Here is a 27606-nt window from a genome sequence, read left to right as displayed (position 1 = left end):
TCCAACTGTGTTACTACATGATCCAATGGTAAGTCTAACGTTAACATTGAGACATTTCGCTTTTCTTCATTTACAACTCAACAATCAAACTTTAAATTAATCTGCGCTATTATTTCTTTCTTGGTTACATTACTGTGCCTGTCTGTATGAACACTGGTTCCATATTCCTTACATTTAATATAGAAACTTATTTTGCCTACCCCTTTCATTATGAGGACCTTTGGTGGTTCCTTTCCACGTAGTACCATTAAGCCTTCTTCCTTAGGAGCTACATATAACCATTCACTACTGTTTAGATGTGTCCAAAGGCTCTGATTCAGTGCGACTACCTTTCCCACACAGTCTCCCGGAATTTCTCTCACTGTCTGCAACAACTTGGCTTCACACTTTTCGTGGTCAAATGTTGATAACAAGGCAAAAAGACTGCACAGTCGCCTATTCTTACTTAGTTCTTTGCATTTTAGATGCTCCGCAGAAAGTTTCGCGTATTGCCGTTTGGATTCACCTATTAGTAAGAATTCTTCTTCTGGCTGTATATACAGGTATCTCCCTTTCATCTCTAGGATCTCTTAAGTAATGGAAGTACTCTATACAGGTTGAAATTACTATTATCTATCAATGGAATGTTAATTACATACCCTAATAGGCTACCTGAGATGAAAACATCTAAATCAATTATTCTTAGTAATAGGTAACCTGAGGATTCAGCTAGAGGAATAGGAAACTTTACATCTTTTAGTTCATCCCGTATTAAACTCAGGTATTTTACAATTTGGACTGCAGTATTCCCTTTTGAGCATTGAAAATAGCGTTTATCATTTGTTTATATTCTTCCTCAATTTTGCCAAACACTGCCGCTAATTGTAATACCTGTTCTGTCACTGTGGCAAAGGACGCTACATGTTTGAAACCCATGTCCGTTTCCCTTACATATTCTCTCATGAACCGTTCTAATTTTTGCATGCCTGTTTTTAAAACATGTTCGTTTGATTCTAGTGTATACACTGTCCTGTTCACTCCTGTTGATGTGGCCCTTACCACTGCCACCTGTTCCTTTGTTAACCTCAGCAACCCTTCTGAGTTTCTCTCCATAGCATCTACTCCTTCTGTATAGTATGCTGCATCTGCTTCATCCAATGTTCCCAACAGTATTTTACTCACCTGTCTGATGAAGCTGGATACTCCTCTCTTACTTCTGGTTTCGTGTTTCATCAGCTGTTGTACTAATTGTTGCAAACCCGTGACCTCTACCATGTGATGTGTTACTTATTGATCTAATAACCTACAGTCTATTAATCCTACATTTAATTGTTTTAGTGTTTCCTAGCATCTTTGTACTGCTGCCTTACCAGACTTTTCCGCCTTCTGAAACCTCTCTGCTATTGTATCTAGATTCACATACATAACAATTCTCCATGTAGTACTATATATTTCTACTTGTCCTACATTATCATAGTACAATCCTGACGAGCTCGGAAACTGTGTCACTTGGAAATTGTTCGTTGCATACTCTGATACAGTGATGATATATGTTGCTACCACTATGATGAGTTGCACAACTTGCCACTTGATTGCCATACCTGAAATTTAAAAGAACTGTTTCAACCTATTGGCATGTACTTTTGTTTCCTTATTTCTCTTAATTTTTATTACTACATTAGGACCTTCCACTTTTAATACTTCAAATGGATCTCTCCACTGCGAATTTAATTTCAGAGATCTACCACGTCTCACCGACTCATCGTGCAGTAACACTTTATCTCCTACCTTGAATTCTTTTGGATTCAGCTTCATGTCATACTGTCCTTTACTGATTTTCTTACTCCTTATAACTGAGTCTCTAGCCACTCCGTGGGCTTTCTGCATTCTCGCTCTTAGCCTATTTACATACAATTCATAATCGTAACTTACCTGTTGTGTTTCTTGCTGCAGTGCTCCTGGTATGTTGACCTTTCTTCCACATAGTAGCTCGAGTGGTGTGTAACCTGTGCTGCTGTGTGGTGTAGTGTTGAACACAAAAATTGCATATGGCACCCATTTGTTCCAAGAACATTGATCTCCTGTTACAAAGTGCCTGAGATATTCTACAAGTGTTCTATGACTTCTTTCTAGTGCACCATTTGATTCTGGGTGGTAAGCTGTAGTATGTATGTGTTTAACCCTCAACAATTTACACACTTTTTTAAAAATGTTGCTCAGAAAATTTGAACCCTGATCCGTTAACAACACTGATGGAATTCCATATCTTAAGACAATGTTTTCCACAAACGCTTCAGCTACCGTTTCGGCATCTTGCTTTCAATTGGAACTGCCAAGGTAAACTTACTTAAATCGTCCTGAAATGTTAACATGTACCTTTTTCCTGTTCTGGGTACATCTAGAGGACCCACTACAACCATCGTGCATTTTTCTGTGTCTGTAATTGCTAAGGGCATCCTTGTTTTCATCTGTGTGTTTTTATTCTTTTGACATGAAGGACATTTCCTAATGTAGTTTTCAATGTCACGCTTCATTCCGCGCCACTGCTTGCATGCCTTGATTCTTTCGAGCGTCCTATGCATTTCCTGGTGCCCTCCCAAGGGATTTATGCATCTCTTTTAGTATATTCTCCTTTTCCTCGCGACTAATTTCCTCTTAGCTATCTGTTTCCTGTTCTACTTCAGCCGACACTTGTGCTTGCCGCACATTTATGGAACTTTGTTCGCCACTTTCTTGTGCTATGGAGATCTTGTCTGTCTCCATATTTGAGCTTCAGTCTCCACTTCAGGAGTCTCGAACTCTGATCTTTGACACTAAATATCCATGTTAGTGGCTTATGGTCTGTCACCACAGTAAACTTTCGGCCATATACATACGGTCTAAACTGTTTTACCACGTAGACTATAGCCAACAATTCCTTTTCTGTTGTACTATAGTTCAGTTCTGCCTTCTTCAGTGCTCTGGATGCATATGCAATTCTTCGCCAACCTTCTTTTCTTGTGATAACACAGCGACCACAGCTGCGTTAATAGTGTCCCTTGTGATGATAAATGGTTTCGTAAAATCAGGGTACTGAATTGGCGAAGGGTTTATCAGTTTCTCCTTCAGCTCCTCGAATGCATTGTTCTGTCATTTGCCCCATTGGTACTCCACTCCTTTCTTTAAGAGCTCGTGGAAAGGTTTCACAATTTTGCTAAGGTTTGCAATGAAACAGTGGTAATAACCTATTAATCTGAGAAACCCTTTCAATTCTTTGGTTGGCCTTGGTTGTGGGAAGAACTTCACCTTCTCCATATCTGGTGATATTCCTTTGTATAAATACAATGACCTAGAAAGATTACCTCCTTCAGGAATTCACACTCGTGTGGTTGCAGCTTCAAATTGTGCTCTCGCAACCTGTCAAATATTTCCCGCAGCTTTTCGTTATGCTCCTGCAGGTTTTTCCCATAGCATACTATGTCGTCTAAATATACAAAACATTTCACAATTTGCAAACCTGCCAAGACTGTATTCATCAGTCTCTGGAAACATCCTGAGGCTCCCTTCAGTCCCATCAGCATTCTTTCATATTCGTAATGTTGATAATTTGAGCTGAATGCCGTTTTGTCTCTGTCCTTCTCATCCGTAAAAAATTTGATGGTACCCGCTTGCGAGGTCAAGCGTCGAGAAGTACTTGGCTTGCCCTAACCCTAGGACGCACAAGCCTTTTTTTCTAACTTGGATGCCTGTGGGGGGTGGGGGTGGGAGGTTCGGCAAGCCCACAGGTATTAAATAAGTTTACTGACAAAAAATTACAGCTTTCAAAATGGTTTATGTATTTTAATTAAGGCATTGGTTTATAAATGTTGTTAATTGTTATAAATATTGGATTGAGTGAATAAAAAATTGACACATTACAATACAAAATATAGATGTGTTGATATACAATAGACCACTCTGAGTCCTCAACTTCAAGGCAAGAGACACACTTCACAATTTTTTCTGAATGTGTGTTACACACATGTTTATGACGCTGTCCACAATACTGTTTTGGTTTACTTAGATTGTTTTATTTCTGCTCCTTTGTTTTAGCTTCTCTTACACAAATATGGCACCGACCTTTCCCTGCAGGAGGCTGACGTGCTTCTGTTGTCACTTCTTTGATTTTCTTTTGTAGAATAGTCTCCATTGATTGAACAATTTGGTTAGATAACCCTCTTGCATTGGCACTTCTTTCTTCTACCTGCAATTTCACTAGTTCCATCCCAGCTTGCAGAAGATAAAGTTTCTGTTTGTTGTATTTCTTTTCATTCCATCTTGGATGTTGCTGGATGAATATGGTGGTTGCATTCATAGCAGAAATGTCGATGAGAGCGTAAAATACAGATAGAGGCCATCTCTTTCTTGCCCTCTTGCAGGTGTACATATGTGCCATTTGATCAATGGTATCAATTCCACCTTTAGTAGAATTGTAATATGCATTTATCTTGGTTTTATTCTTCTCTCCTCCAACAGTGCGTTTATCTTGGTGCATTGTTGACAACATCAGTAAGTTTTTACTTGGTTTCATTTTTCCTATGTAGGACACCAAAGTTACTGGAGGCCTAACTGTTGATGGGTCTGTGAACAAGAACATTGATGAATATAGCTCTCGATTTGACGTGTTCTTCATTATGTCTTAAATATGCTTCCTGTTTGATTGGAGAGTTCCTACTGTAGTAACTTTGTAGTGTTGGTGTAACTCTTCCGCCAAATACACGGGTACGATAAATGTGTCAATCTTCTTGGTGGTTACGTTGAAAAGTAACCATAAGTGTACAAAACTTCTGGTAATAAAACAATTGTTTTCTATGACCTTGTCTTTTATTTATGGCCTATCGGAGGTTGGGAAAAAAACAGCCCTCGTATATTAAAGCAAGTAATTAATTGGTAGTGAGATTTTCTAATGATGGTGGCCATTTTGATTTATAGTTGTGGGGCAAACAACAGTTCAATATCACATCTTGTGTAGCAGTTAGACCTAAAATCCAAGAATTTTTGGGAGACAGAGCTATAACGAAACTATGCAACTACTCCCAACTCCTCCGTGCACCAGGCAGCGGAACTTACATTCCTAACAATCTTCATACATAAGAGGAATAAGTTCATTTATTCAAAATTGTCCTCTTCTGTGCTCATTGATGGGTTAATCATTATGTTAGCATCAAGGAGAAACTTCTATTGCATGTAAAATATTGCTCAAGAAACTAAAGAAAATAACAGGCAGGAATTTTAACACTATTATCATCTGTCTGTCACTCCCTAACACGTTAAGAAAGTACACTCTGATATCTTCGGGATGTGGTATTCATGCAGCAGATGTCAAACATATTGTTATAGGTACACACACCACAGAAAATTAGGCTCCAGTTGTCAACAACTGTCAACTAATTAATGAAGTACAATGAAATGAAAGGGCTAAAATGAGATCTCACGTACGTGCTATTGCCATGAAATTCTGCATATGAGGAATCCTCACCCTCAGCATCTTTCAGGTAACTGAGCTCTCATTTGTGGCTCTGACAAGAACAGAACATGAAGCACATGATGATATTTATTTGATTTTTGCATCTATTTCTTGGTATGGTTGGTTATATTTGCCGTTTCAGTGGTGCCATTAGGAAGAATCAGACAGTGTAGTTTTTTTCACAGCATCATAATATCACAGTATGAGGCAATATATGCACACCTGACAAAAAATTAGTCACTTCCAGGAGACATCCTGACAATACTGCGTAATGCTATCTCAAGTCTCAAAAACGGCCTCAAGTTTCTTCAGGTATGCCATGTCCAGATGAAGTTACCAAACTGTACAGATGTTGATTACCACATTTCACCCATTGTTCCAAATAGTCCCAAACATTTTCTATGAGATTAAGATTGCGAGATTTAATGGGTAAAACAAAGTGCAATCACAGTGTGAATGAGCGGGCCCCCAAAGCATCATGAAACCACCTCTAACCTGAACTACAGCCTCAACACACTGCTGGTTGAACACCTCATTAAGCTGTCAGTGCACTCACTGCCTTGTATAACTGGAAAGAGGCAAAATCACATCTTACCAGCCAACACTGTACAACTCCAGTCAGCTGCTGTTCAGTCTCTGTGTTGTTTGGCCTACAGAAGACATCAAATGGCCTTTCGCAAGGCACCTCATTCCAAATAGCCAATGTGCGCATTTCCTGTTGTAATGTTCTGTCAGAAACTGGTTGAGATGGATCTGCATTCATTGGCAGTGGCAATTTACGTAATTTTTTTAAACCTACTGTTATTCTTTGGTTAGCATCTTTTTACAACATCTCTTCTTACATCATATCACAAGTCTGGGTGGTACACTATTCCTCCTAGTCAACATTGGACGCTCCACACTGATATACCAACAAATTTGGCAATGTCATTCACAATGTGGTCATTGGTAGGTCCAAAGACATTTAGCAATGTCTCCACACTGACCCATCTTACTGCACTGATTCCATAAAACCATCACACATACGACTTATGCCAGTGGAGGAGGATCACGTGAATGTCTGATACCAGTTCTACACCACCCGTAGCACTCCAGAGTGACCAGCATACTCTTGTAAGACGGTGACTAATATTTTGTCTTGTGAGCTTATATTGTGTGGTGTATCATATAATTCAACTGCAGGTACTTGATATGGTAACCACTGTTACCCTTTTCTCTTTATCACAATGTTGATTTGAATGGTTGAAAGTGGAACCACTCATAAACTATTATCTACAAAACAACAGTATTCAAGATTTTCCTGAAGAGGATTTTAGCTGACATTTATTGTAATGTGGGGGTATACACAACATATTAAATTCATTTTGTCCACATTGCATCCCCTTGTAACAACACAAGCACACAGTTTCCACATATCACAGGTAAAGCAGTCTTTATTGGTTGGATGATCTTAACTTCAGTAGGGCCTCCTTTTCACGCTGTAGCTCTTGACACCGCTTCTCGTTGGCAGTTATCCTTTTTTCCAGAGCTGTCAGTAATGGTCCAGATACAGCCTCAGTAATCCGGCAGAGGGCATGGGTTAGTACTGGAAGAAATAATAAAAGTTCAGAGGCAGGATTATCACTAATAATTGCATTCAGCAAATTCAAAAATTACACATCAGTTACTATTGGCTCACTATTAAACAACATGAAATGCTCTATACGGGACATTAAATTATTAAATCAAAGAAGACTTTATTCCGTGGCCAATGCGCTGCCTATTGCTGAATACTGATGACAATTAAGCAAGCTTCTTTCAAATCTTCCATGCTTTTTCTCCAATAATTACATATGTTGATTTATGTATATGGCTGCTACCCTACAAACTTTCTCAGAAAAACTGAGGGTTCATATGTTTTTTGCATTTACAGCCAAGTTTTGTCTATCATGATATCTCGACAACTTCTCTAGTTGTTTTTATACTGTGCCGAGTGCAAATTTCATTGCTTGCTGTTTGGACTGCAACCAAATTGTGAATGGAACATAATGCAGACTACCCTTGTGATCGAAACTTCCTGGCAGATTAAAACTGTAATCGGACCATGACTTGAACCTGAGACCTTTGCCTTTTGTTGGCAAGTGCTCTACTGACAGAGATATCCAAGCACAACTCGTCCTCACAGGTCCAGTTCTCTTACCTGGAAATGCCTCTAAGGTTGTTTCCTGGTGCTGTTAAACTTTAAATGATCAAAAGAAATTCAAAGCATAAATAGTTATATGTAAGAAGAATGTCACAAGACAATAAACTTTACTGAAAAAAGTCTTACTAAGAGTGCATCGAAGTGTTGTCTGAGAAGATCTAAGCAAACTGGGTGCCACACTCCATGCTTTACTTAAAGAAAGCATCGGCCTTCATTAATTAAATTATCCACCTTTCTAATTTCAATTGCCTCTTTTATTACACTGTCCCAAAAATTCATCACCTGTGCCATGATGATGGTACTTTCGTATTTCAATTAATGAAGAAGCAGTCAGAATTTTATACCTCCCATACACTGGTGCCATTTCAGGGAAGATCGGGAGAATACTGGCAAAATATTGTTTTAAGGTATATCAAATACTCCAACAGAATTAAAAGGTCTGAAAGGTTATGTGAAAGATAATATGAGGTTCCAAAAACTAGCTTTATACCATGTGCCATGCAAATGAATGTTGCATGTTGGGGAAACTTATAGCAACTATTGAAAAAAAAAAATTTTTTTTTAAAGAAAACAAGCATTACATCAGACTTGAGCAGACAATTTGATCAGCTGCTGCTGAACATTGCCTTAACCGCGAGCAGGAAATGAAATACAAAGAGACCACTTATTGGTGCAGGCAGCAAATTTTTGGAACAGCTCAATAATGGAGGCAATTGATATTAGTGTGTCAGATAATTTAATCAACAGGTACCGACACAATAGCTTAAAAGCATGGGATATGCCATTCAGCTTGTCAAATCTCACTGGAAAAATGTCTATGTACCCTCTCTGGTCATAAATAAGTAAGTTCCTATTAAGACTTGTCCACAAGGTGCACAGTCTAATGGCATTCTTCTTACTAATAACTTTTTACATTTTGGCATTCTGTTTCTATTCGGTTTGAATTTATGTTGACTGTTTTGTTGTTTAATGATGCCAGCAAACAATCACAAGGGTGACATGCAGTGTGTTCTGATCAGTTTTGTTGAAGTCCAAACAGCAAACAACTAAATTTGTGCACAAACCTGACAGGCAGCTAGGGAAGTTGTTAAAATATTATGTAAAGAGAAAAATATAATTCTGCTATAAACCAAAAAACTTGTAAACTATATAGATATTATCAAGAGAACAGCTGTTCTAGTAGCAATGTGGATTTATGGTGGTTGGTCAGAAAGTAGTACTTCCTACTTTCAACACACACAGTACTGAAGTAACATAGCAAAAGTTTGGTGTTTGGTACCAGAGTACCGTTTTCTAAAGTTTTTGGGAATACTGGTAAGCTTCAGCACTGTAGTACTTGAGGAAACAGCTAATGTTAGCATGTGAATCAGACAAGTGTATGTGCTGGAATTCCTCAATGCTGAAGGTGAAACCCTGAATTTTATGTATGGGAGCTGTGAGACGATTGTCTCTGAGTGATCAAAAGAAGAGCAGCCAGTGCACAACTACCTTAACTACACTAAACACCCAGTATGTAATCCCTGAAGATACTTAAATCATATTTTCATATCAAAGTCTCTGACGATTTCCATGATAGTGCAAGAACATATATGTGTGGCAAAGACTGTTCAGTCTGCACAACTTGAATGGGAATTCTGCTTTATTTTCCTAAATTTGTCACTGAATACTACGAAAATTTCACTTGAGTTTTCTTGTGAATTAAAATTTACATATTAGGGGGCAGTACTCACTGAATGACCCACACACATTTCAGCTAGAAAAAGTCACAAAAACCAGAAAGTTTTATGTAATGAAGTTTATTTTTATTCAGCTATTCTAATACAAAGCAGACAAAATGGAAATATTAAGCATCCTCACTACACATCACCTGGCAAGCAGTGTGCAGTACAACAATTTGTAATGCATATGGCAGTTTACAAACATTGCAACCATAAAAATAGTGGAAACGTTTAAATTACACATGCTTGTCCTTACTGAAGCTACTTTTCTAAGTGCTTGTCTTAAATATAGCCACATTTGTCTGTCTGACATCATTTTACATATAAGAATTTAATCAGCAATTACCTGCTCTGTTGTTCAACTGTGCAATGTAGTTCAGATGAGGAATCTTTGTTGTTTTGTCATAGCTATCCTTTTCTTCTTGAAACAGAATTTCTGGCAGTACCGCCATTGACTAAAAATTAATAACTTAATATTAGACATCTTAAAGACATTAAAAAAAAGTATCTATATTGAAATCAAACTTCATCTCTGTAATTCTACCTGAATATTTGGTGTAGATAGTGACACCGTTGGTTCTATATGTAGAGGTACTTCCAGCTGTCTGAATTGTGGAGAATCTCCATGTGGATTTTGAGTGACAGACTGGAAGCATGTGATTTGAATTTTCTGCTCCTGTGGAAAAAAATTACAAGTGGGATTTAGTTTTGATGATGGCATATTGCCCAACAAACAAGCCAATACCAATGATTATTAGGTAATTTTCCACACATATTGTTGAGTGTATTTTTAAGTGTTGCCTCTGTACTGATGGTCACCTTTCCTATGTTCAAATTCAAGATGATGCATAACCAAAGGCTACAGCTGCATAACCAAACTCTGTATGTTAATACTAAACTAGTATCGAGCTATGAGCTTATTCTTAGATTGCAATCTTGGCTAAAATAAAAGCACCACACAGAGAAAAGTATTCTGATGCTAGTTCATCTACATCTACATGGATACTCTGCAAATAACATTTAAGTGCTTGGCAGAGGAACCACCTTCACAATTATCTATTATTCCAATCTCGTATAGCATGCAGAGAGAATGAACACCTATATCTTTCAGTACAAGCTCTGATTTCCCTTATTTTATTGTGGTGATCGTTCCTCCCTATGTAGGTCAGTGTCAACAAAATATTATCACATTTGGAGGAGAAAGTTGGTGATAGGGATATCGTGAGAACATTGCGTCGCAATGAAAAACGCCTTTCTTTTAATGACGTCCAGCCCAAATCCTGTATCATTTCTGTGGCACTCTGTCCCATATATCACGATAATACAAAACTTGCTGCCTTTCTTTGAACTTTTTCGATATACTCTGTCAATCCTATGTGGTAAGGATCCCACACAGCGCAGCAGTATTCTAAAAAAGGACAGACAAGCGTAGTGTAGGCAGCCTCCTTAGTAGGTCTGTTACATTTTCTACGAGTCCTGCCAATAAAACATTTTCTATGTGTTCCTTTAAATTTAAGTTGTTCATAATTGTAATACCTAGGTATTTAGTTGAATTTACGGCTTTTAGATTAGACCGATTTATCGTGTAACCGAAGTTCACAAATTCCTTTTAGCACTCTGTGGATGACCTCACACTTTTTGTCATTTAGGATCAACTGCCACTTTTCACACCATTCAGATATTTTTTCTAAATCGTTTTGCAGTTTGTTTTGATCTTGTGATGACTTTTTAGTCAATAAATGACAGCGTCATCCGCAAACAACTGAATACAGCTGCTCAGATTGTCTCCAAATCGTTTCTATAGATAAGGAACAGCAAAGCACCTATAACACTACCTTGGGGTAGTTAACCCTATTCCTATTCCATTGCTATATCTTTGATTCCTGGAGTTCAGCAACTTATTGTCTCTAAATAAAAAGTAGCAGACTCAGCTTTTGCAAATGTCACGTAGCAAAATGTGGGGCGAATAGTAGCTAGGTATGTTATAAAGCCAGTGTCAGACTTCCTTCAGCCCACAACTCCTAGTATTCCTTCCCTTGAGTCAAATACGGGACGTTGGAGGCACTGGTAACTGGCAGCAAAACAAACCCCACTACAAAATGATACTGCGGATCTTAATACAAAAGAAAGACAATTTCAATAATGACTATGCAGTTAGAAGTTTTGGGACCAGTACAGGAAATTACAGAGGTCATACATTAGCACAATTTGCCAAAGATGACAACATGTTTATTGTTAACAGATGTTTAAAAAACAAATAGAAAAATGAATTTGCTAGGCTAAATTAACTAAACATGAAACGGACTATATTATATCAAACAGCAAATAAATTTTACAGTTCATCACAGTTTTAAACCATTTTAGACTTTCACAATAAAGGACATAGGCAAGGGATGGAAAACTATGTCTATCAGCATACTCTGTGTAACATACATGGTACTCACCAAAATAACATGTTGTTTTAGAAGTAGATAGTACAAAATGGATTATTTGCAAGTTGTGAACAAAATTACAGAATGGAGCAATAGTGGTGGCCTTCTGAATTATACAACACACACACACACACACACACACACACACACACACACACACACACACACACACACACACACCGGTGTGTGTGTTTCCATTGTTTGAATATACATATGAGTCATAAAGCTTCTCTTGGACTTCATCTGGATAGTGGGAGACTTAGGACTGGAACAGAAGGCAGGCAAGGAGATTTCTTATCACATCACTAAACTATCCATAAACTAAAAAGAGGTTGAGGAAAATACACTGATCGAGTGTGCCTGAATCAGCTTCAGTTTACTGATGACATATGAGCTGAAGTGGTTAGAGAAGCTAACAAGTTTTTCAAAACCAAACATTTAATGTGACTGAAGCAGATAGTAAGCAATAGCAAATTTTGACTTCTCACAGTGAGAAAGCATTCAAAAATGACATTCAAAACACAGAGCTCCTAAGCAAGAAATGGAGAAATGAATGTTAGGAATCACCAAGAGACAGGAAGTCAAACAAATGGCTCAGGGAACAAATAAAATTATTGCAAATTAAAATGAAATGGAGGCGAGTGGAACATACAGTTAGATGTACAGATGGTAGTTATCCTCAGGTATATCTTTTAATGGGTTCCAAGAGATAAGAATAGACTGAGATAACAATGCAACGGAAACTGGATAGATGAAATTCAGAAATATGCAGGAAAACGTACAAGTACATGGATGAGATCTGCAATGCTTAGAGAAGCCTGGAAGTCGGACATTTTCTCTCTCTGTTTAGCTTTGTTGAACTGGTAGAGTGTTTGAAGATAACTATATTAATTACCAAGTAAGTCCTAGGTTATCTAGATTTGGACAATGAAGGTAACATGCAACTGACATTTTGTCACAATTTTTTTCCCCCTATTCCCAGCTTTCCATTCAACATTTCTCTTTCTGATCTGTTCCAACTTCGTGGTAATTAAATCTACTGTCAATGTCATAATCTGGGGACTGCTATTGATTTCCTTGCTGGAGTTGTTGACTTCTGATGTATCACCATTTAATTCCCTATCGTAGATCTCTATATGTGGCAAACTTCCACAGGGCTGAAGTAAATGACGTCAGCAATAGTGGTGGCTGAAGGGTGTTATTATTTTTTTTTTTCCCCCAGGGCATATATTACGACTTCCAGCTGCTGGCTCTATCAATGAGATTTCAACTTAGGGCTCTGGTTCCCCAAAGGCTGTGAGGGAATTGAAATTCTCCTCTCAAACTTAAATGCTAAGAGAGAGAGAGAGAGAGAGAGAGAGAGAGAGAGAGAGAGAGAAAATATTCAAGAATTGTTGGTTTGAAACTGAACTCATTTATTAAATTTCTTATAGATGGTACTGTGTGTCTGTACTTACACACGAGAAAGAGTGCTTATGTAGCTCAATAGTTAGTGAAATTTTGTGACGTAATAACAGTCCAGTCAACAAAGACCCAAAAAGGGTTGATTAGTGCAGTAATAACAGGGAAGGCCATGAACAATATACTACAGATCCTGACCAGTGGAGTCTGAGCATAGGGGGAAAGGGTGGGGGACGTTTAAAGGTAACTTTTATGAGTTTTTCTTGAATAACACCAAAACCGCAGCTTCTAGTGAAAATGTTTCGCAACACAAAATCAAACTACATTCAATTTCCTTTTAAAAAAAGCCCTGTTTATTTTTCTCTTGGATTAATAGTTTCCAAGTTGCAATGGATGGAAGAATCACTGATTATTAAAAGTATTGTTTTAATGGCATAAAATTAATGATTATTGTTAAATGAAATGGTTCAACAATAAATATTAAATGTGTGTACCTCATCTAAGTACAGTAAGAGTCATATTAAGGGAAAATTTGTGTGCTGGGTGTCTAATAGGGGGGAGGGGGTGGGGTGGAGGGCAGAAGTGCGAGGGAAGGTAGCTTACTGGATTGTGGCTGAGGACTTCCCTCCTCCATAGGCCTACAAACTGAAGAGCAAGTCCCCACACTGTTTCTACCCAATTACACCATAAGAAGGTACTACAGGGTGTTTCACAAAGTTACACGAACCTTCTGTAGTGCCCTTTATGGATCACGGGCAGAGATACGCCCAAAAGGGGGGGGATAAGTTCTTAATAATACTAGTGCAAAAAACATGTATGGACAGACTCTATGTAAATGTCTGCACACTGTTCTACACTGTAAATCTATTCTTGGTCACCCCATACAGCAGCTGCAGCGTTCTTTCGGGAAAGGTAACTTCTCCAACCACGAGCACTGCTCAATTTTCAGTTTAGACAGACAGACTATACCTCTCCAGCATTTCTTGTCCAGATATCTTTTGTGAATAGACAAAATAACATCACTGAACTAAATTGGTTAGATTAGATTTACAGATTTACTTTCATTCCAATTGATCCATAGTGAGGAGGTCCTCCAGGATGTAGAACATGTCAGAAAATCAATAATACAAGACAAATATTTACAACTAAAACAAATAAGCTAATGAACCTTCCACAGCTCCCCAAGTGAAATGATCATCATATTTTATTTTTATCTGGACACTATATGAAAGGATCATGTTACAACACTCATTTACATCGCATTAATGCACTAAATTTAAAATAAATAAAAAAAGTTTTTTTGTTTATACGGTAATGAACATATAACAGAACTAGTACAATACTTATTTACAATCAACACATTACTGCACTGAAATGGTGCAGAAGTTAGATTGTACTATATATACACACACACACACACACACACACACAAGCGCACGTGACCCCCCCCCCCCCCCCACACACACACAAAATCAGTTGGTTCTACTGAGAAATTCATCAATGGAGTAGAAGGAGTTGGCCACCAATAAATCCTTTAGGCTTCACTTAAACTGAATCTCATTGGTTGTTATGCTTTTTATGGTTGTTGTTAAGTTACTGCAAATGTGTGTTCCTGAATAATGCACACCTTTTTGTACAAGAGTAAGTGACTTTAAATCCTTGTGAAGATTATTCTTATTTCTAGTATTGATTCCATGAACTGAGCTGTTGGTTTGAAAAAGTGATATATTTTTAATGACAAATTTCATTAAGGAATAAATACATTGGGAAGCAGTAGTTAGTATCACTAGTTCCCTAAACAGGCCTCTGCATGTATCACTAGTTCCCTAAACAGGCCTCTGCATGATGTTCTTGAGTTCACACTACTCTTATTGCACATTTATGTGCCTGGAAAACTTTAGCTTGGCTTGATGAATTACCCCAAAAAATAATACCATATGACATTAGTGTGAAAGTAAGCATAGTATGCCAGCCTTTTCATTTTTATATCCCCTATGTCTGACAGAATTCGCATTGCAAATAGAGATTTGTTTAGACACTTCAGCAGTCCTATGGTGTTCTCCTCCCAATCGAATTCATTATCAAGCTGTAATCCCAAGAATTTAACACTGTCCACTTCTTCTATCTGCTTGTCATCATATGTTAGGCATCTACTCATGGGACATACCTTACAAGTTGTGAAGGTCATGTAGTGTGTTTTTTCAAAGTTTAGTGACAAGGAGTTGGCTAGGAACCAGTGGTTAATATCCACAAATATTTAATTAGCCGATCTTTCTAAGACTACACTTGACTGCTATTTATTGCAATGTTTGTATCATTGGCAAACAAAACAAACTTGGCATCTGGTAATGTTACTGATGAAAGGTCATTGATATACACAAGAAAAAGTAAGGGAACTAAGATGGAATCTTGTGAGACCCCACATGTAATTAGTTCCCAGTTGGATGATGCCTGATAGCTTAATACATGTCTCTTTCCTAATAACACCCTCTGTTTCCTGCCAGAGATACAAGATTTGAACCATTTTGCAGCATTTCCTGTCACACCATAATATGCTAATTTACTTAAAAGGATATTGCGATTTACACAGTCAAATGCCTTTGACAGAGCACAAAATATACCACTTGCCTGCAATTTTTTGTCTAATGAATTAAGTACATTTTCACTGTAAGTGTAGCTGGCCTTCTCAATATCAGAACCCTTTAGAAATCCGACCTGCAACTTTGACATTATGTTATTTGCGATAAGATGGTTATAAAGCTGATTGTACATTATCTTTTCTACAAGGTGTACAACTTTGCTTCCGCCGTTTGCCAATAGGTGGCGACAACGGTAGGTAGCGGTCAAAAGAAACAGATTGCAGACGCCAGGCAGTTAGCCTGGACCTCGGTCAACATAACCTCACTCTACATTAGTCAATTTGTGTCTGCATCGTAAAGTTGTTCTTGATTGAAAATGTCGGTTTACGAGCCCAATTCTTGTCATTTGCGAGAGGTGTTACCGTTTCATTTCCATATGAAGAAAACAGTGGCTGAGTCTCATTGAATGCTATCAAGTACGTACGGTAAGGATGCTATTGGTCAAAGAACATGTCATGAGTGGTTTCAAAGCTTCAATATCGGTGATTTTATCATGTTAGACTGGCATAGTGGTGGCAGAGAGAATGTTTCCGAAGATGCAGAATTGGCGACATTCCTGAGTGAAGACTCGCATCAAACTCAAGAAGAACTGGCATGATTAATGGGAGTGACACAGCAAGCCATTTCAAAATGTCTCAAAGCTATGGGCATGATTCAGAAAGAAGGAACTTAGGTCCCATGTGAGCTGAAACCAAGAGACGTTGAACGGTGTTTGTGTCTTAGTGAACAGTTGCTTCAGAGGCAAAAACGGAAGGGATTTCTTCATCACATTGTGACCAGGGACGAAAAATGGGTTCATTACGATAACCCTAAATGCAAAAAATTAGGGGGATATCCCAACCATACTTCCACGTCAACGGCCAAACCGAATATTAACGGCTCTAAGATCATGTTCTGCATTTGGTGGGACCAGCTCGGCATTGTGAACTATGAGGTGTTAAAACCAAGCGGAACGATCACAGGTGCCTGCTGTCGAACACAATTAATGTGTTTGAGCAGAGCATTAAAAGACAAACGGCCACAATACAGTGAGAGGCATGATAAAGTTATTTTGCAGCACAACAACGCTCAAGCCCGTGTTGCAGAGGTCAAAATGTACTTGGAAACGTTAAAATGGGAAGTCCTACTCCACCTGCCATTTTCTCCAGACATTGCTCCCTCTGACTATCACCTGTTTAGATCAATGGGGCATGGCCTGGCTGACCAACACTTCCAATCTCATGAAGAAGTCACAAATTGGATCGATTTGTGGATCGCTTCAAAAGATGAACAATTTTTTCTATGTGGGATTCGTACACTGCCCAAAAGATGGGAAAAAGTAGTGGCCAGTGATGGAAAATACTTTGAATGATACAAGTGTAACCAATTTGTTTCATTAAAGCCTCAAATGTTGGGGAAAAAATGGCGGAAGCAAAATTGTACACCTTGTAAAATTTTTGAGAATGCTGGCAAAAGTGAAACTGGATGGAAATTTGATGCTATTTCTTTATCTCCCTTCTTAAACAGTGGCTTAACTTCAGCACATTTTAACCATTCAGGAAATATTCCACTGATAAACAACTGGTTACACAGATAGCTTAATATGTTACTTAACTCAGAATCACATTCTTTAATTAACTTTGTTGATATTTCGTCATACCCACTAGATGTTTTTGATTTTAAAGATTTTATGATGGACAATACTTCTGCTGGGGTAGTGAGGGTCAAATTCATGTTATGGAAGTTACTTGAAATGTGATTTGACGCCACTTCGGTGACTTGTGTGTCAATGGGGATGAAATGATGATGATTAGGACAACACAACACCCAGTCCCGGAGCAGAGAAAATCTCCGACCCAGACAGGAATCGAACCCGGGCCCTTAGGATTGACAGTCTGTCACCCTGACCACTCAACTACAGGGGGCCGACTATACTCATCTGTCACCAATGTATCATTTACTCTTAATGCTATTTGCCCCTCTTCACGTCTGGTTTTATCGGTCTTCTCCTTCACTATATCCCATATTGTCTTTGTTTTGTTATCTAATGTGACTCTTTTCCTTGTACTCAATTACAGTCGTACAGTGCACTATTACATAAAAAACCTCAACAGCAGCAACTGAAATCTATTTACCACACTGAAGAGACTGCCCCAAGTGTAACATGCTGTCAATGTGTGTTTCACAATATCTGTTTCATTGTCTCCGTTGTCAATGGCTGCAATACTTTTTATAACATGAGGGGTTTAAAATGCTTCACGTCAACCTCAGATGTCCCAACGTCTGAAGAGGCCCAAAGACTTAAATTGGTTGCATATGCAACAGGTGGAGGTCACCCATGAGTTATGGAACTTCATATTTTTAACATAAGGCAAGTAATGCATCACAACAAATTACTGTTCAAGACCTGAATATGATCAGTACTATTCCATCAGACATATTCACATCCATTTTGCAAGATATACTGTAGAGGCACGGTAAGCGGCTCGACGCAATGCAGCCCACTCTACACATGCCATGAATTCCTGAATGGAAGAGAATTATGCAGTGTAACAGTAACGCAGTTATTGGTGAAAAAAGTGCACATAACTTTCTGGCCATTCATTAATTCGCCACCACCTGTCTACAACATGGTTACATGTCTTTACAATATGGTGTCAATGATAAACAACACAAAAGAGCCATATTTACCAAGCCAATCCCTTTCCTGCTGACACTACATAGGCCACTGACACCATATTTACAAATTAAATGCTTCTCAGTCATCGTTTATAGGGATGTATTTTACATAAAAGTGCCCACTTAACAACTGTACATAAGCAAACGCTCAATAAGCATAAAAACTCCACTATATAAATGAGCACAATGAAGAAATTTTATCTACTCATATAACACAACTGGACAAGAAATGCTGGGGAGGTATAGTCAGTCTGTAAAGTGAAAATAAGGCAGTGCTCATGGGGGTGAAACTGCCTTTCCCAAAAGAATGCCACAGCTGTTGAACAGGATGACTAACAACGGATTTACTTTATAGCAGTGTAGAATAGTGTGCAGAGATTTACACATAGTCTGCCCACATGTGTTTCCTGTACTAGTATTATTAATAGCTCATATCTGTATTCCATGTATTGTAAATATCTGTGCCAGTGATTCATAAGGCACACTACAGAGGGTGGTTGTAATTTTGTGACTTAATTGGGTATAAAAAATGTAGGGATTCACCTGCTTGCTCTTTAGTTTGCAGCCCTGCAAAGGAAAGAAGTGCATGACCACAATCCAGTGATCTACCTTCCCTCACATTTCTAGCCTCCACCCCCTACCCTCTTAGACCTCCAGAACACAATTTATCTCTTAATATGATTCTACTGTGCTTAGATGACATACACACATTTAATACTGTACTGATTCTTAACCGACTTCACTTAACAATAATCACTAATTTTATACAATTAAAAGAGTATTTTTAATAATCTGCTATTCTTCCATCCATTGCAATGCGGAAGCCACTAATCCCAGCAAAAAAAAAAAGGGCCATTTCTTTGTAGTTTAATTTTGTTCTGGAAAACATTTTCGCAAGAAGCTGCTGTTATCGAGTTATCCAAAGGAAACATAAGAAAATGCCCCTCCCCCACCCTACCTCGAGTTTGCCACCCCACCGGTTATCATTTTAGGTATATTGTCTGTGCCTCCCTACCACTGCACAATTTTGCGGATTCACAAGGTTTTTTTCCCATTATTTTCCTTTGTGGACTGTAAGTGCCTCTATGCTCTATCCATCATCCATCTGCATATGAGTGGTTGACTTTCCTGATTTTTTTTAATACTTAATTTCAGATATGCTTCAATTTGTGACCTAAAATTTAGTCCAGTCATCTTATGTTTACTGAGAAAGAATCACACTTCAACAACACTTTGTTCTTCAAAATCTCTTTCTTCACACATAACCATCACATGAACTTGGCCCATTCTGTTTTACAGAATTACGTTTCTGTTACAGTCTTCAGTGTGTTTTTACATGTGTGCTGCTGATCTGCCAAGTCCTGCAGGCAGATTTTTTTTTTTTTAAAAATAATTATTTGATTGTAATTTCATTGTAGGCCACTCTTCTAATATTATTTCTGGAGTAAGCTTCTGAATTACTGCTGTTTCAGATCTTTAGATGCCAAAGTATGTGTCACAGGAAATCAATTTATATGAGAATATCTGCAGTATATGCGCACAGAGCAGAGATCACAAATTACTGAAACAAACAGGATCTGCCTATCACTGAATGTACAACAACACAGAAAGCTTATTTAGTTTTTGAATTGACAAACAATATTAAGTTTTCAATGTTGAACAATATCATTTTTCGGAAAGTATTAACAAAAATTGCATCATCGTGTTTTACACGGTACTCAACAAATTGACTAACTTTTGGGTGTAGTTTAAGCAGACATTTAAATATGTATCTGTATTATTTGTTAATAAAAACATGTAAGGGAAAGTAACATCTATTAAAGTTATCCCTAATCCATACCTGCAGCTGTAAATTATCTTCAGTAAGGGGCATGGATATTCTTAGTCCTTCGTTTGTATCACCCAATAAACATTATTTATGTGAACAATAACTGCTTTTCTCCTTGCTTGTAGCTATATTCCTTTTACAGACCAAAGGAATGTAAAGCACAATTCCAAAGTGCAACAATGCATTCATTCCTTTGTTTGCCCTGGAACAATATCAACTCATCAAGACCAATGGCCACCTTCCAGATTCAAAGGGCAAAACATAATGTAGAGCTGATAACAGAGAATTTCACATAAAATGGAAGTTTTTGGTGGATATGTAAGTGGTATTCAAAATGTTTTGCAAACTATAACTTCTTTATTAGCGTTAATAATGTCATGATGCAGAAACCTGATTTCTTTCATTTATATTTAGCATTTACATAATATTTCTGTGGTCAGATGCTCTCCAATCATTATTTTAACCCAAAAATAAGACAGGAGGCAACTTTCAGTATGTCATCTTTCTGGAGTTTAGATGGGGAAATTGCCAAGACAGGTGTGTAAAATTACCCAAAAACTGCTCATATTAAAGACAGTCATTAAATCTGAGCATGGGTTCAATGTGCATCTAACTTATTTCCCTGATTCACAATACAGGATTCTACTTGTTACTCTTATGAGCAAATAATATGTTAATCTGTTTCACACAGTTAAAACTTACTTCCTCTTAAGGTCCACAAAATAAGTTCTTGGGCCCATAAGATATAAAATGAAATATATTAGAAAGTAAACTGCCACTAAACTGGTTCTTTGTGTAGAACCATCCATGTTAAACATTTCAAAAATCTAATAATTGACATTCTAAATGGGACCTATGTAACTTGATAAATGAAAGAAGACATGGTTCTGAAAAAAAAAAAGTGATGCAATGTTACCACGGTGGCAAATGTATGGTGAGAATAAATTGCATTATGAAAATGCCGAAGTTATACCACAGATCAAATGCTCTAATTCATGTGTCAACAAACAGAACACCAGTTGTACTGACTGGTACATGTTTCCTGAGTATTTCTATTTTGCCACAGTAGTTTTCTGTCATTTATTGAATTTTGCAAAACCACATGAGCATCTGCGAAATTTTCTCTCAGAATGTTTTGCAGGCAATTCCCATTGCAAACTTTCCCCAAATACCATATTGTAACATATGTATTTCACCTGTGTCAATTCTAAAGCATCTGATTGTGTGAAGGTCTTTCTCAGACATTCACTATTAACATTGCTCAAACATGTTCACTGTGTTGCTTACTACATAGATTCTTTCCAAAAGAAAGAATGAATGGGTGGAGATAATACAGACTAAAGAGGATGCCTGGCAATGCAATACCAGAGACTGATTTCAAGCAGGAGCAACCATAATTCCACATATGAAAATCTTATCTCCAACATGTGCTTGGACTGCATGATCTGCTTCCTCTTAGTTACACTTCTCTCCACGATGTGTGTATCTCTTCCAGTATTGCCATATCATCTTGTCACAGGAAGCTTCATCTCCTTGTTAGTTGTCTCTCTACCCTTTCTTTCATCCTCTTTTCATCATCTTTTTTCTCCAACCCTCTCATCTTCTCACATCTGCCACTTTTGACAACTTATCCCCCTTAAAAACACTCTTATTTCTCTGTCTCACTGGGTGCCTTCAGAAAACCAGAACATCAACTTCTCAGAAATGTAAATATAATCTCTATTATCTAACAGTTATGTGATATAAGTTGTTACAGCTCATCTGATCTGGGATGCTCACAAATTTTCCACCTGCTCACTATCATTTATCATCTTGCACGACTAACCATTTCTCCATTTCCCTTTAATTCTAAAAGCAAGGGCAATTTGTTTCCAAGTGTTTATATTCAAGAATGCTTCTCTGTGTTTTTCTGTTAGTAATTTTCTTATTTCAAGAAATGAATCACATAATTATTTACATAATATGAATTACTTTTTAGAGTGTTTCTTTCCTATTTACTTTAGATACCACAAAATTTTAAGTTTTGGGATCCCTACGCCCATTATAAAGCAGGTGCAAAACAGAAACACAATGCAGTATGGAAGCAGGTGCACATAAAGAACCCCATGATATGTAAACTAAACACGGCACTAAAAGCAAGCATGAGAGAACAAGTGACATATAATGTGATGAGGAGGAGTCAGTACTAAAGCCCTGCAGACTTGTGACCCGTCAGAGTATCAGAGTAGTCTACTTACAGCTGTGGTGTGTGACAGTGTGAATAAGCTTCCCACAGCACAGTGGAAGTTCCTAACGACGACTGATGCTGCCTCGCCTAATGACACAATCGAGTGAGCACTACCCACAGCCATGCAGATGTTACACACTCTAGCTCACTTGCACTTGCCACTACATCTTGCACTTACCTTCCTCTTTCTGGTCAGTGCTGTTAACATCATCTGTAATTTGTGCTATTAGTACATTCACTCAATTTATTCACGAAAGCCTACTTTGTAGCTACATTGAAGGATTTTTTTAAAATTAATTATAAACAAAGTTGACAATTATAATCAGGTGCCACATTCTCTACACTCATATTTACCATTAAATCTGTTCAAAATATCTCTCACTGTCAGTGGGGTTTTAGCTGCAGACTGAATACAAGCATTATTTCATTATCCATTCATTCACACAAATTTTCAGTCCCACTGCTAAATCAATGACCTCCAGTAACATTCAGTATTTGATTATCACTATAATTTTCATTATACATAATTATACTCAGTCATTGTGGTAATATCTCGTGAATCTCAGGCACATAGCACACACTTTCTCCTAGCAAACAAGAAAAACTGACACCTATGTTTCTAAATGCATCCCAACACTCAACGACTGCATGTCTTCTCGGTGGTGAGGGAGGAAAATGCTGGCCATATGCTTCCACACTGTGTGCATAGCAAGCGATGAAGCATGAACACTGTTTACATGGGTGCAGTGCTCTAGCACACCCCAACATAGAGAAAAGTTTGACTCACTGAAAAAAGTTCTGGGATGTTATCTTTTTATCCATTTTCCAGCTTTCACTGGCGTACAGAAGGACAGCCTTCACATTTGTATTAAAAATACGGATTTTTGTTTTGTACGTGATATTTCTATTATTCCATATTGGATACAATTGTATGAAGGCAGCATTTGCCTTTTTAATGCGGTTTTTCACGTCATCTCCAGTTCCACCATCTTCCGCCACTATACTACCCAGATACAGGAATGAGTGGACAGTCTCCACCCGCTGCTCACCTATTAACAATGGCACCTCCATGATCCCTGAATTTACTCTCCTTTCCTTTGTTTCGCCTGTATTTATCTTGAGGCCAGCAGTTTCTGCAAGTTTAATTTAGCTTGCATATCAGTCAGCCTTGGAGCTAATAAAACTATGTCGTCTGCAAAATCCAAATCCTCCAGACATTCATGGATCCCCCACTGGATTCCTCATCTCCTGCCTGCTGTGACTATTCTCATAACAGAGTCTAGAACAAGTAGAAAAAGTGTTGGTGACAAAATGCAACCCTGCCGGACTCCAGTTGTTACTTTTATGGGCTCTGTTATATTTCCCTTGAGGAGTACGCAGCAATTGTAGCCATCATATAGATCTTTTATGATGTTTAAGATCTTCTGTGGTATGCCATACTTCTGCAACACCTGCCAAAGCATTGTATGTTTCACGGAATCGAAGGCCTTTTGAAAATCAATGAATGCCAGGTGCATGGTTGCTTGGAATTCTTTGCTTTGCTCTAAAATGATCCTAAGAGTGTTAATAAGATCAACACAACTGCGTTGTGCCCTAAAACCGGCCTGTTCTTTACGCAGTCGCTTTTCAAGGGATTCTTTAATTCTGCTTAAATTAATTCTGGTGAGGACCTTGCTGGGCACTGACAACAATGTAATACCACACCAGTTGTTACAGTCTGACAAATTTCCCTTTTTTTTTGGGAGCTTTACCACCAAACCATTTTTCCACTCCTTTGGAGATTTCTCTTCAAGCCAAATAAGCTTCAGCAAAGGATGGAGCATTTTAACAGTACTTTCAATATCGGCTTTTAAGAGCTCCAGTGCTATGTTGTCTAGGCTTGGAGCCTTTGTATTTTTTAGTGTTTTCAAGGCAATCCTAATTTTGTCCATTGTGGGGCACTTCAAATTTATATCTTGATCTTCTTAGACTTCCTCTGGAACATCTCTTACCTGTTCCTCTTGGTTGTCTTCACAATTTAACAGTTCCTTGAAGTGCTCCTCCCATCTCTGTGGATGTGCCTGTTGAGTTGTAAGCATCACCCCATCCTTGTTCTTAACTGGTCCTTCACGTCTGAAGTTCTTTATTGACGACCGTTTGGTAATATTGTAGAGCTCTTTCATATTTCCTTGTCTTGCTGCCTCTTCTGCCAATTTTGCTTGCTCATCTATCCATTTCCTTTTATCTCGACGTAGCAATATTTTCACTTTTTTGTTCGCCTCCGTGTATTCTTTATGTGCTTCGCTCTTCTGCGCTCCTGTCTTACAAAAATTTAACTTAAGTTTTAGTTCTTTTCTGTGGCTGATTTCATTCCATGTTGCACCGGAGATCCATTCCTTCCTTTGATGTGCCTTAAATCCTAAGATTTTTTCTTCCACATCTAAATAACTTTCTTTGATTTTTTGCCAGCATGTTTCAATTCCCTCTTCCATAAGTTTTCTTCAGAGAGGACCTTAAATCTGTTTTGTAGTTCAAGGGCAAATGTTTCTTTGATCTGTTGGTCTTTTAACCTTGCCACATCTATTTTCTTGCATCTGTGATTGAGCTTGGTTCTATTTGCCACTATCTTCAATCTGAATTCCGCCAAAACTAGGTGGTGGTCACTTCCAACATCTGCCCCTCTTCTATTTCTGACATCTAACAGAGAGTGTCGGAACTTGCGGCTTATGGCTACGTGGTTTATTTGACTTTCGGTAACATGGTCTGGAGAAACCCACATTATCTTATGGCAGTTACGATGTGGAAACAATATGCCTCCAATGACTAGGTCATGTTCAGCGCATGTATCTATCAACAGTTCACCTTTTAAATTCCTGATCCCCATGCCATGCACGCCCATGATATGTTCAAGCCCTTCATTTTCTGAACCAACTTTTGCGTTCAAGTCACCCATTAAAATTTTTATGTCCCCAGAATTTGTTTGTCTAAGGACTCCGTTAAGCTCTGTATAAAATGCATCTTTTAATTCTCCTTTAGCTATTTCAATAGGTGCATAGCATTGAATTACAGTGGTATATTGCACATTTGTTTTAAAGCATGCGGTTATTATCCCTTCTGAGACTGGTTTCCACTCCAGTAAGCTCTTCTGGCTGCTTTTAGGTAGTAAGAGCCCTACACCATTCCTATGCATCGCGTTCTCACCTGTCTGACCCGCATACAGCAACACTCCACCATTTTGTGTTTGGAATTCCCCAGATTTTGGCCCCCTTACTTCACTTAGTACCAATATATCTAGTCGATCGTTCTCCATCTCTTTTTCAACCTGTCTTAGCCTCCCTGCTTCTCTCAACGTCCTTACATTCCAAAAACCGATACGGGTTTTCCTTTTCTGGCCAAAGGTCATATCCTTAAGATCCATCCGGCTGTTTCTTAGTTTCTGTGATATTTGTTTTTTGGTGGTGCGGGTTATCAGCCCACAGCCCCCAAGTGTCCTGGTGGGGCTGCCACCTCATGGCCTGGTCACCCCAGTTACAAAGCTTCATAAATAGATGTCTTCGACACATCATGAATATCTGGTGGCCAGAAAAAATATGCAGTGAGGAGCTCTGGCGAATAACAAACCAGATACCTATAGAAGACCAGATACGAGAGATAAAGTGGGGCTGGTTGGGGCACACCTTGAGAAAACTAGATGGAGCCATCGAGAAAAAAGCATTGGAATGGAATCCCCAGGGAACAAGGAAGAGAGGAAGACCAAGGGGCACATGGAAGAGGACAGTGGAAGGGGAAGCAAAAAGAGTTGGCAAGACCTGGGCAGAACTGAGGCAAATGGCCAAAGGCAGAGACAGATGGCGAGTTCTCCTGGATGCCCTATGCCCCCATAGGGGCCAAAGGAATTAAGTCAAGTAAGTAAAAAAAGTTCTGGGTCGTGGAAGAAACAGGACATCATTAATGGCAATAATAATGCAGATGTGTTGCTAACTCTCTAAAATCAAGTCAACTAGTCATGGCTGTGGCTACATGTATGTACTTGATAATTTAATATGGTGGCAGTGCATGAAAATAACAGTAATTCAGTAATATAGGCTGGAGTGGACACAAAGGTCACCAGCTTTTCCTGCTGCTGGTATAGTCTGCAGTCAATACTGACTTGGCATTCAAACACAAGATTAACATCATGCTCATATCTGGAGATCTTTTGAAGGTAACTGTTTATTTGGATATTGATGATGATGATAATGATGATGATGATGATGATGATGGTTCATGGGGCACTCAGCATCATGGTCATCAGCACCTGTACAAGTTCCAAATCTTTCCATTTCCAGTCTCCACACTTCCCGAATGATGATGAGATGATGAGGACAATGCAAACACTCAGTCTCCAGGCAGATAAAATCCCTGACCTGGCCAGGAACCAAACCCAGGACCCCGAGACAGCAACGCTAGCCGCTAGAACACGAGCTGCGGACTTATTTGGGTGCTGAGTAAAAGACTGCCATAAGTGAAGTGATGACAAATGAAAGAATAATCTTATCAAGACGGCAATAGTTAATGGCAAAGTGTTTGCATCATAGTAATATAATTCATCTTTCTGCTGGACAGCATTCACTCTAAGTTCAAGTTAGACACCAGGAATGGGACTACATCCAAAGTACAAAGTTCCAAAATCTTTCAAGAGATGTGGGAGATGATTTACAGAAATAAGTCAGAATTTAAGTCAGCAGTGTTCATTGCAGTACACAAAAATATTCAGTACAGCAAAGTTAAAACTGAACAGATTCAGAACTTATTTAGCCTGATACAGACAGCGAAAGTGAACTCACGTAAGTGATAAATGTTTTTACAGTCCACCAAATCATCATCATCAATGGTTGTAGAATCAGGCAAATATAGTTTACGTCCTCTGGGCAAATGATAAATAACTTTAACATATATAAAAGGGTGGTTTGAAAAGTTCTCAGAGCGGAATACAAAAAAGCACTTACATCAGTGAAACTTTTTTTTTTATTTTTCAATGTAGTCTCCTTGTAGCACTTTGTCCAATGATGTTCCGGTGCCTTGATCCCATCTCGAAA

The 27606-nt window shown here is 38.3% G+C and overlaps 1 protein-coding gene across 4 annotated transcripts in view; it reads right to left on the bottom strand.

The window, feature by feature from the left end:
* Positions 1–6752: 6752 nt before the first annotated feature.
* LOC124595253 (lys-63-specific deubiquitinase BRCC36-like) overlaps positions 6753–27606 on the bottom strand; it is a 46315-nt gene continuing 25461 nt past the window's right edge. For all 4 annotated transcript variants that reach the window (XM_047133920.1, XM_047133917.1, XM_047133918.1 and 1 more), the window contains 3 exons: positions 9909–10040; positions 9711–9819; positions 6753–7049 (listed from right to left, as the gene is read on the bottom strand). In XM_047133920.1, coding sequence (XP_046989876.1) covers positions 6898–7049; positions 9711–9819; positions 9909–10040 — 393 coding nt within the window. In that variant the 3' untranslated portion in view covers positions 6753–6897. The remainder of the gene's footprint in view (positions 7050–9710; positions 9820–9908; positions 10041–27606) is intronic.

Source organism: Schistocerca americana, chromosome 2 (assembly GCF_021461395.2).
Source record: "Schistocerca americana isolate TAMUIC-IGC-003095 chromosome 2, iqSchAmer2.1, whole genome shotgun sequence".
Classification (NCBI taxonomy): domain Eukaryota; kingdom Metazoa; phylum Arthropoda; class Insecta; order Orthoptera; family Acrididae; genus Schistocerca; species Schistocerca americana.
The sequence above is the reverse complement of the archived record's forward strand: the minus strand, read 5'-3'. Positions and strand labels throughout refer to the sequence as shown.